We start from the raw sequence: 12,686 nt of genomic DNA, 5'->3' as shown, positions 1-12,686 counted from the left end.
ATACAGAGTTCTCACTGAAACAGTACCCTCACTACTGTATAAGATACTAGATATAGAGCTCTAACTGAAACAGTACCCTCACTACTGTATAAGATACACTAGATACAGAGTTTTCACTGAAACAGTACCCTCACTACTGTATAAGATACAACTAGATACAGAGTTCTCACTGAAACAGTACCCTCACTACTGTATAAGATACAACTAGATACAGAGTTCTCACTGAAACAGTACCCTCACTACTGTATAAGATACTAGATACATACCTCTCACTGAAACAGTACCCTCACTACTGTTTAAGATACAACTAGATACAGAGCTCTCACTGAAACAGTACCCTCACTACTGTATAAGATACAACTAGATACAGAGTTCTCACTGAAACAGTACCCTCACTACTGTATAAGATACAACTAGATACAGAGTTCTCACTGAAACAGTACCCTCACTACTGTATAAGATACAACTAGATACAGAGTTCTCACTGAAACAGTACCCTCACTACTGTATAAGATACAACTAGATACAGAGTTCTCACTGAAACAGTACCCTCACTACTGTATAAGATACAACTAGATACAGAGTTCTCACTGAAACAGTACCCTCACTACTGTATAAGATACTAGATACAGACCTCTCACTGAAACAGTACCCTCACTACTGTATAAGATACACTAGATACAGAGCTCTCACTGAAACAGTACCCTCACTACTGTATAAGATACAACTAGATACAGAGTTCTCACTGAAACAGTACCCTCACTACTGTATAAGATACAACTAGATACAGAGTTCTCACTGAAACAGTACCCTCACTACTGTATAAGATACAACTAGATACAGAGTTCTCACTGAAACAGTACCCTCACTACTGTATAAGATACAACTAGATACAGAGTACTCACTGAAACAGTACCCACACTACTGTATAAGATACTACTGTATAAGATACTAGATACAGAGTTCTCACTGAAACAGTACCCTCACTACTGTATAAGATACAACTAGATACAGAGTTCTCACTGAAACAGTACCCTCACTACTGTATAAGATACAACTAGATACAGAGTTCTCACTGAAACAGTACCCTCACTACTGTATAAGATACAACTAGATACAGAGTTCTCACTGAAACAGTACCCTCACTACTGTATAAGATACAACTAGATACAGAGTTCTCACTGAAACAGTACCCTCACTACTGTATAAGATACAACTAGATACAGAGTTCTCACTGAAACAGTACCCTCACTACTGTATAAGATACAACTAGATACAGAGTTCTCACTGAAACAGTACCCTCACTACTGTATAAGATACAACTAGATACAGAGTTCTCACTGAAACAGTACCCTCACTACTGTATAAGATACAACTAGATACAGAGTTCTCACTGAAACAGTACCCTCACTACTGTATAAGATACAACTAGATACAGAGTTCTCACTGAAACAGTACCCTCACTACTGTATAAGATACAACTAGATACAGAGTTCTCACTGAAACAGTACCCTCACTACTGTATAAGATAAACTAGATACAGAGCTCTCACTGAAACAGTACCCTCACTACTGTATAAGATACACTAGATACAGACCTCTCACTGAAACAGTACCCTCACTACTGTATAAGATACAACTAGATACAGACCTCTCACTGAAACAGTACCCTCACTACTGTATAAGATACAACTAGATACAGAGTTCTCACTGAAACAGTACCCTCACTACTGTATAAGATACAACTAGATACAGAGTTCTCACTGAAACAGTACCCTCACTACTGTATAAGATACAACTAGATACAGAGTACAGAGTTCTCACTCTCACTGAAACAGTACCCTCACTACTGTATAAGATACAACTAGATACAGAGTTCTCACTGAAACAGTACCCTCACTACTGTATAAGATACTAGATACATACCTCTCACTGAAACAGTACCCTCACTACTGTATAAGATACTAGATACATACCTCTCACTGAAACAGTACCCTCACTACTGTATAAGATACAACTAGATACAGAGTTCTCACTGAAACAGTACCCTCACTACTGTATAAGATACAACTAGATACAAAGCTTGCACTACTAGATACGAACCTATCTAGAATTCATTGATAAGTTTATAAGTTACAGACATCCCATAATACCAAGTACGAGACAGATTATTGCAGTTCATACTTACCTGGGGACAGGGCATGAGCAAATTTAGACTGGAAGTCACAAGCACTGCTCTGTAGATAATCATTGGAGAGAATAATGACCATCCTGCGACACCTGTAGAATGTCAAACAAAGTCATTCTTACAGGAACAAGTTCTGATAAAATACTAATAACAAAACGTAATATTAGGAAAGTACAAAACTAACAGTATATGAGTACAGCTATTTCAGGGAAAACCATTTTGTTGTGTTATAGTGTGACCATGCTGTTTCGAATTCAGTTTTACTTGCGATGTGTAGCGGTGAGAGTATAACGTATATTTGGTACAGTATATTCATACGCAAAACACAGTGGGGTTGCCCCTGTTCTAATTAATACGGGTTAATACCAGCCAAAATACTGATTCAGTACCCATTTTATGCTTGATTTCAGAAATATGCAAGTCCTTGTTCAGGATCCGAGACGCTCAAGTGATACTCAGATCAGGAGAGCTTTCTGTGCCATGCAGATCTATCTGGTGTTTCATATGTAGAGAGAGAGAGAGAGAGAGAGAGAGAGGGGGTTGTTGATTATGACCTTCCCTGATACCGACCCTATTTTTCCAACATTTTGGTAAAAGATAACTAAGCCATCTCCGTATCTAAATCACTCTTACAGCCAACCCCCTACCCCACCCCACCCCCCACCCCACCTTCCCACCTCCTCTCTCCTTGTAGCCACCTTTTATGTCCATGGCTTGGAGAAGGTGAGATAAAACAACGGGACACCACAGCAACAGAACACCAAACACGCAACACACAGTAAATGGAAAATCGAAAGTAGATATTAGACAAATACATTTAAGGAGACCACGAAAAATGGAAAATACCATTAACTTCCATGTAAAATAAAGAATGAAATCATGTGTTCCGGAGGAGTATGTATCTGAATGTGATGATTCTGCGTTGCTTCCATAGATACCGATAATTTTTTTAAATGATTTATTTTTGTCTTTCATTTCTTTTTTGATTCAAGATTATGGGAGGTTTTTTTACACTTCACCATGTGTATTTGGTCTCTTTAATCTACGATAAACCTTAGAAGGACTATACAAGTCTGCAACTGATTCGTAACAAAATGAAGTACTTACCGTGACTCAATGAGCTTTGCCTCTGTCACATATTTAGCTGCCCCTGGCAGGCCGTCTCTGCCTGGAATGTAGAGTTTCAGCTTGTGGGGTTCGCCTTCCAAGATCTGTATCATATTCTTCACAAAACTGAGATCCTTTCCTTCGTCGTTGTATGATACGAATGCATCAAAGAACTGAGGAGTTTTGCTTTCAACTAAAATATAAATATTACAATACATTTACCACATTTGTAGTGTGGACACAACAGGAAAATGTACTTAAAGATATGTGTTACGGAATGGTAAACATATCCAAGACAATGTATTCGCAAACAGACTGATGTATAACTGTCATTAAGATAGATGGTCAGGCTTGTGGGTAGAACAAACACAGCAGCTAACGAGAAACAATTACAGGTAATAGTGTAACGACGGTCGGACATCTTTACGATAAAAACAGATACATCCTTTATACAGATGTGATTCCTATCTTAAATGCCCAATCATAATCCAAACACAAATTCAATGAAACCAGGGCAAAATATGCATAAACTGGGATTTACATGGAGATTGCTGAACAAGTACAAGAAGAACAGAGAAGATGTTCTCCTTCATTGGCGACACCCGTCAATCAATCCAAGTAAATAATGTCATGTTCCCAAAAAAAGAACGGAATCAACATGTATACTAACAAGTACTCAACACATTCAACTTCAAATGACGTAAAAAAATAGAACAGTTCCCATAGAGAGCATTATGACAACCGTTAAACAACTGAATAGTACTGCAAATTTGGCAGAATGGAAATGTGTGTAATAAATCACCTACTACACCAGTCCACTGTACACCGAATCCTCTTTCATAGGTAGTCGTGATTACATGACCATGAAAAGGGTTTTGTCTAGTGGACTGTGATCAAAGCTACAGATGGTAGGGATAATTTTAAATAAAATATCCTACATGTGATTCAAACCCATGCACTAACAAATCCTCGAGTTTCACCCAGATGTCAGCTCTTTCTAGGAAAGTATATAGTCTGCAGGAACTACAATGCAATTTTCGTAATCACACACCATCCTTTCCAGATCTACAAAATCACACACCATCTTCTCCACATCTACCAAATCACACACTACCTCTCCAGATCTACAAAATCACACACCATCTTCTCCACATCTATAGAATCACACACTATCCTCTCCAGATCTACAGAATCACACTCCATCATCTTCAGATCTACAGAATCACACTGTCCTCTCCAAATCTACAGAATCACACACCATCTTCTTTAGATCTACAGAATCACACTCCATTTTCTCCACATCTACAGAATCACATTCCATCTTCTCTAGATCTACAGAATCACACTATCCTCTCCAGATCTACAGAATCACACACCATCCTCTCCAGATCTACAGAATCACACACCATCCTCTCCAGATCTACAGAATCACACACCATCTTCTCCAGATCTACAAAATCACACTCCATCTTCTCCACATCTACAGAATCACACACCATCTTCTCCAGATCTACAGAATCACACACCATCCTCTCCAGATCTACAGAATCACACACCATCTTCTCCAGATCTACAAAATCACACTCCATCTTCTCCACATCTACAGAATCACACACCATCTTCTCCACATCTACCGAATCACACACCATTCTCACCAGATCTACAAAATCACACACCATCTTCTCCACATCTACAGAATCACACACTATCCTCTCTTGATCTACAGAATCACACACCATCCTCTCCAGATCTACAGAATCACACACCATCTTCTCCAGATCTACAGAATCACACTATCCACTCCAGATCTACAGAATCACACACCATCTTCTCCACATCTACAGAATCACACACAATCTTCTCCACATCTACCGAATCACACACTATCCTCACCAGATCTACAGAATCACACACAATCTTCTCCACATCTACCGAATCACACACTATCCTCACAAGATCTACAGAATCACACACTATCCTCTCTTGATCTACAGAATCACACACCATCCTCTCCACATCTACAGAATTACACACCATCCTCTCCAGATCTACAGAACCACATACCATCCTCTCCAGATCTATAGAATCACATATCATATTCTTCACATCTACATAATCACACACACCATCCTCTCCAGATCTACAGAATCACACACTATCCTCTCCAGATCTACAGAATCACACACCATCTTCTCTAGATCTACAGAATCACACACCATCATCTCCAGATCTACAGAATCACACACTATCCTCTCCAGATCTACAGAATCACACACCATCTTCTCTAGATCTACAGAATCACACTATTCTCTCCAGATCTACAGAATCACACACCATCCTCTCCAGATCTACAGAATCACACACCATCTTCTCCAGATCTACAGAATCACACTCCATCTTCTCCACATCTACAGAATCACATTCCATTTTCTCTAGATCTACAGAATCACAATATCCTCTCCAGATCTACAGAATCACACACCATCCTCTCCAGATCTACAGAATCACACACCATCCTCTCCAGATCTACAGAATCACACACCATCCTCTCCAGATCTACAGAATCACACGCCATCTTCTCCAGATCTACAGAATCCAACACCATCCTCTCCAGATCTACAGAATCACACACCATCTTCTCCACATCTACCGAATCACACACTATCCTCACCAGATCTTCAAAATCATACACCATCTTCTCCACATCTACAGAATCACACACTATCCTCTCTTGATCTACAGAATCACACACCATCTTCTCCAGATCTACAGAATCACACACCATCCTCTCCAGATCTACAGAATCACACACCATCTTCTCCAGATCTACAAAATCACACACCATCCTCTCCAGGTCTATAGAATCACACATCATATTCTTCACATCTACATAATCACACACACCATCCTCTCCAGATCTACAGAATCACACACCATCCTCTCCAGATCTACAGAATCACACACCATCCTCTCCAGATCTACAGAATCACACACCATCTTCTCCAGATCTACAAAATCATACACCATCCTCTCCAGATCTATAGAATCACACATCATATTCTTCACATCTACATTATCACACACACCATCCTCTCCAGATCTACAGAATCACACACTATCCTCTCCAGATCTACAGAATCACACACCATCCTCTCCAGATCTACATAATCACACACTATCTTCTCCAGATCTACAGAATCACACTCCATCTTCTCCACATCTACAGAATCACACACCATCTTCTCCTCATCTACAGAATCACACACCATCTTCTCCACATCTACCGAATCACACACTATCCTCACCAGATCTACAAAATCACAAACCATCTTCTCCAGATCTACAGAATCACACACTATCTTGTCCACATCTACCGAATCACACACTATCCTCACCAGATCTACAAAATCACACACCATCCTCTCCAGGTCTATAGAATCACACATCATATTCTTCACATCTACATAATCACACACACCATCCTCTCCAGATCTACAGAATCACACACCATCCTCTCCACATCTACAGAATCACACACCATCCTCTCCAGATCTACAGAATCACACACCATCCTCTCCAGATCTATAGAATCACATATCATATTCTTCACATCTACATAATCACACACACCATCCTCTCCAGATCTACAGAATCACACACTATCCTCTCCAGATCTACAGAATCACACATCATCCTCTCCAGATCTACAGAATCACACACCATCCTCTCCAGATCTACAGAATCACACTCCATCCTCTCCAGATCTACAGAATCACACATCATCCTCACCACATCTACAGAATCACACACCATCCTCTCCAGATCCACAGAATCACACACCATCCTCTCCAGATCCACAGAATCACACACCATCCTCTCCAGATCTACAAAATAACACACCATCCTCTCCAGATCTATAGAATCACATATCATATTGTTCACATCTACATTATCACACACACCATCCTCTCCAGATCTACAGAATCACAAACCATCCTCTCCAGATCTACAGAATCACACACCATCCTCTCCAGATCTACAGAATCACACACCATCCTCTCCAGATCTACAGAATAACACACCATCCTCTCCAGATCTATAGAATCACATATCATATTCTTCACATCTACATAATCACACACACCATCCTCTCCAGATCTACAGAATCACACACCATCCTCTCCAGATCTACAGAATCACACATCATCCTCTCCAGATCTACAGAATCACACATCATCCTCTCCAGATCTACAGAATCACACACCATCTTCTCCAGATCTACAGAATCACACTCCATCCTCTCCAGATCTACAGAATCACACACCATCCTCTCCAGATCTACAAAATAACACACCATCCTCTCCAGATCTACAGAATCACATATCATATTCTTCACATCTACATTATCACACACACCATCCTCTCCAGATCTACAGAATCACACACCATCCTCTCCAGATCTACAGAATCACACACCATCCTCTCCAGATCTACAGAATCACACACCATCCTCTCCAGATCTACAGAATAACACACCATCCTCTCCAGATCTATAGAATCACATATCATATTCTTCACATCTACATAATCACACACACCATCCTCTCCAGATCTACAGAATCACACACCATCCTCTCCAGATCTACAGAATCACACATCATCCTCTCCACATCTACAGAATCACACATCATCCTCTCCTGGTCTACTAAATGTACTTACTGTCCTGTTTACATAGGTTCTCTTTCTTTTCCGCTGGACAATCCGATCTTTGTGATGCTGCAAAAGATTTCAAACAAAACTGAGCAATGGGTATACGATTTGTCTCCCCTTGTACAATAATCAAATACAATGATCTAGCATTACATGTACACCTTTGATTTAGCGTCTTTTATCTATTTTTATCCACGTAACGTATTTTATTTTGAACAGAACATTTTCCGGATATCGTAAGTAGCCCACAGTAGATTCATCATTTCCATTTTATGTCGATATTTATCCAACGTATTTCAATTTAAAAGGTATTTGGCAATATTTTAAACTCTAAATTCAAGGGACTGTGAAAAATATCTCGATTCCAAAGAAGTGTATAAATAAGGTTGACGATATCAGTATATCCTATATTTCCTTATACGGTCACAAATTGGCTTTAGAAATGTTTCGTACCTTCATTGCTCTTACGAGGTTGCATCAGGTCTTGTTCTCTTTCTCTGTTTTTCTGGTATGACTCAACATCTTTTACTGAAATTTACAAAAAAAAAAAAATGTTTGGAATTTTCCGTGTAACATTAGAGTCTAACAATTTGTCAGTTTTTACACCAATAATTGTTTATATCTTGAGTTACAATTTACCGTTATGTTGATGTTAAATACGATGGTATTCACAGAATTAAATTTTGGCACCATGTTGATTAGTATCTTAACGTCATGTCAAAGTTTTGTGAAAATCATTCTTATAAATATGTTTATCTTACAACCGTTGTTGCCATTGTCGAAATACAGCTGCCATATATATTTTGCCGTGTTCAGCAGTGACGGAAAACAGCTGTATTTTAGCACGTGCCGTAATGAGACAGATTTACTCTTTGAATTTAAAATGATATATTACGTTGAGAAATATAAATATAGTTGTTGAAATAAGCTGATTTACAAGTTTTAAGTTGCAGGATAAATCGAAAACATGATCAGTGTATTAAAATACAAGCTGCATTTTGGCTCGGGACAGAAAGACAAAAGGAGCGCGCCGAAGATTGACACTGAAAACCCAGATTGATTTCTCTCAGGACTTCACCCGGGATGTCTCTACATGTAGAATACAAGGAACACGCCCTGAGAAGAGTCCATTAGCTGTCAAGCTATACTGATCGAGTGAAGCGAAGGTAAGTAAATCCGGGAGATCAGAAGGCAGATATCGACCTATATTTAAATAATAGAAACTTTCTTTATATTACAACAATTTCAACTGACACTAATCATTCTTGTTTGTCCGAATGTAAGCGCGCGACGGGTCTTTTTGTGGGAGGAAACCGGAGTACCCAGGGAAACCCCACGAAGTCTTACGCCGAACGGCCAGGTGAAAGGCGAGTGCGTTACCACTGCGCCACCCGGCCACTATTTTCAAAAGGGCTTAGGGAAATGTGTAGTAATTTGTACATAACTTGTTTTTTATTCCCAGAAGTTTTCGAATTCAGTTATTTTTCTTGAGCATTATTCTACATCAACATCGCTATCGTGTCGAGGAAACACGTAAATTGGCAACCCTTAAAGAGAATAGGCCGGCGACCAATGTAGATTGGATCTGCGTGTTAATCAATCTTATTCATATATGCCAACGATAGCACGCCTATCATCTATAGCTTTAAATTGTTTCAAACACGTGTAACTTCACTACTTAATTGAGAGGACGTATTTTACATGTATAAATAAACAAATTGTCTGTTACTCAGGTAACAGAGCATGCTGCTTGGACCCAGATGGTGGAGCCAAGGGCTGACACCGAAAACCCAGAGTTGATACTTTAACCGGGATGTGTGTGTATTGTGGATGTCTCCAAATATAGATCATAAGTCTAAAGAAAGCTTCACGCTCCAACAACTACAGAGAGGCAATTGAATGTCTATATTTATGTGAAAAATGGGGGGAAAACCACACCCATCTGTAAGTTTTTATTGTTTTAAAACAAATCAAATTTCACAAATTAATTGTACAAAATATAAGCACTCAAAGAATGTTTCTCAAATTAATTGTTTTGTTCTGGTTTTGTTTGTTTGGTTTTTTTTTCAACTGCGATACATATAGATAATTCTATAATATATAATGATATATTTCGTTTACCTATACCCAACTGACAATCCTTCATGATATCGAATCTGTTGAGAATATACAGTCCCTCCCAAAGTTTGCCGATGGTTGACGGCGCTAGATCGTCCCGTGTTTTCCATTCTTCCAATAATTCCTCAGTGGGGCTTTCCTGTCTTCCGAAATGTTCTGTTTCCAAGTAAGTAAATCCGACAAACTCGGCCAAACCATTGTAGTCATTGACGTATCCCGTCTCTTGGTCCACAACGTCTGATGGATTGTTGAGGTGGAGAGCAACAACTCGATTAACGGAACAGCGAAGTGCTGTCAACGGAATATTGAGGAAGTGATCAGGAAGACCCAAACATTCGCCATTCCCGTCGACAACCTCCGGTATTTCGGAATTCATTACATCAATATGAAGAAATGCCAATCACTGAAGGAAAGATTCCAAACGACAAGAATCTACATTTTCGGTAACAATTTCTGATGCCTTAGCAGCTGTGAAATGTAAACACAAACAGGCTTCTTTGTCGTTGCATGAACCAAATAAATAAATTCCGGGTTGAGATTGCCCAATGCCACACACTTTTCTTACAATACACCAGGTAGTCTATGAATATCTGCACTGATAACAAGCGTCTATTGGACTGTTAAGTAATAGGGGAATTCCCATTAAAACCCTCAACATTTAAAGGCCTTATCGAAGTTTATGGCTAGACCAAACACTTGGAGGGTGTCAAGGTAACGCGACGTTCCGAGATTGTCCTATTCGGAGATTAGTATCTAGTGGAAATCCTAATGTTCTTCAGATCATAAATACTTTTTAGTGAAGATGTCTGTTACTATAGCCACAATACATTAACAAGGAAGAAGATATAGACACGACAACAAATTCCTTAGTCAAGCTCATAATTCAATTAACCTGGGGCAAGATCGGGGATCCCACGTGTGGACAGTAGGTCCAGAGAGGGCAGAGGTTAATTCTAAATCGTGATCGTACTGGTTTAATTTTCAGAGGTCTACAATGATGACGTGTTAGAGAAAGTCTACAATGATGACGTGTAAGTGAAGGTCTACAATGATGACATATCAGGGGAAGTCTACAATGATGACGTGTCAGGGGAAGTCTACAATGATGACGTGTTAGAGAAAGTCTACAATGATGACGTGTCAGGGGAAGTCTACAATGATGACGTGTCAGGGGAAGTCTACAATGATGACGTGTCAGGGGAAGTCTACAATGATGACGTGTCAGAGAAGTCTACAATGATGACGTGTCAGGGGAAGTCTACAATGATGACGTGTCAGGGGAAGTCTACAATGATGACGTGTTAGAGAAAGTCTACAATGATGACGTGTCAGGGGAAGTCTACAATGATGACGTGTTAGAGAAAGTCTACAATGATGACGTGTCAGGGGAAGTCTACAATGATGACGTGTCAGGGGAAGTCTACAATGATGACGTGTCAGGGGAAGTCTACAATGATGACGTGTTAGAGAAAGTCTACAATGATGACGTGTTAGAGAAGTCTACAATGATGACGTCTACAATGATGACGTGTCAGGGGAAGTCTACAATGATGACGTGTCAAGGGAAGTCTACAATGATACCGTGTCAAGGGAAGTCTACAATGATGACGTGTCAGGGGAAGTCTACAATGATGACGTGTCAGAGAAAGTCTACAATGATGACGTGTCAGGGGAAGTCTACAATGATGACGTGTCAGAGAAAGTCTACAATGATGACGTGTCAGAGAAGGTCTACAATGATGACGTGTAAAGGGAAAAATTAAAATGATGACGTGTCAGAGAAGGTCTACAATGATGACATGTCAGAGAAAGTCTACATTGATGACGTGTCAGGGGAAGTCTACAATGATGACCTGTCAGGGGAAGTCTATAATGATGACGTGTCAGAGTAAAGTCTACAATGATGACGTGTCAGGGGAAGTCTACAATGATGACGTGTCAGGGGAAGTCTACAATGATGACGTGTTAGAGAAAGTCTACAATGATGACGTGTCAGGGGAAGTCTACAATGATGACGTGTCAGAGAAAGTCTACAATGATGACGTGTCAGGGGAAGTCTACATTGATGACGTGTCAGAGAAAGTCTACAACGATGACGTGTCAGAGAAGGTCTACATTGATGACGTGTCAGGGGAAGTCTACAATGATGACGTGTCAAGGGAAGTCTACAATGATGACGTGTCAGGGGAAGTCTACAATGATGACGTGTCAGGGGAAGTCTACAATGATGACGTGTCACAATGATGACGTGTCAGGTCTACAATGATGACGTGTCAGGGGAAGTCTACAATGATGACGTGTCAGAGAAAGTCTACAATGATGACGTGTCAGAGAAAGTCTAAAATGATGACGTGTCAGGGGAAGTCTACAATGATGACGTGTCAGGGGAAGTCTACAATGATGACGTGTCAAGGGAAGTCTACAATGATGACGTGTCAGGGGAAGTCTACAATGATGACGTGTCAGAGAAAGTCTACAATGATGACGTGTCAGGGGAAGTCTACAATGATGACGTGTCAGGGGAAGTCTACAATGATGACGTGTTAGAGAAAGTCTACAATGAT

At 39.9% G+C, this 12,686-nt stretch overlaps 1 protein-coding gene across 1 annotated transcript; it reads right to left on the bottom strand.

Moving 5' to 3' along the window:
* Positions 1–2,167: 2,167 nt before the first annotated feature.
* On the bottom strand, positions 2,168–10,612 carry LOC132562614 (myeloid differentiation primary response protein MyD88-like). Its single transcript, XM_060227363.1, has 5 exons — positions 10,126–10,612; positions 8,458–8,532; positions 8,014–8,070; positions 3,295–3,487; positions 2,168–2,279 (listed from the first exon to the last, which is right to left on the bottom strand). Exons 1-5 carry the CDS (start codon positions 10,496–10,498, stop codon positions 2,168–2,170), a joined length of 810 nt encoding a protein of 269 aa, XP_060083346.1. The 5' UTR covers positions 10,499–10,612.
* Between the last annotated feature and the right edge of the window lie 2,074 nt (positions 10,613–12,686).

The sequence above is a fragment of the Ylistrum balloti genome, unplaced genomic scaffold, assembly GCF_031769215.1.
Source record: "Ylistrum balloti isolate Yb309-2 unplaced genomic scaffold, AGI_CSIRO_Ybal_v1 Utg371464, whole genome shotgun sequence".
Classification (NCBI taxonomy): domain Eukaryota; kingdom Metazoa; phylum Mollusca; class Bivalvia; order Pectinida; family Pectinidae; genus Ylistrum; species Ylistrum balloti.
Note: the sequence above shows the minus strand (reverse complement) of the source record. Positions and strands in the feature narration are given on the sequence as shown.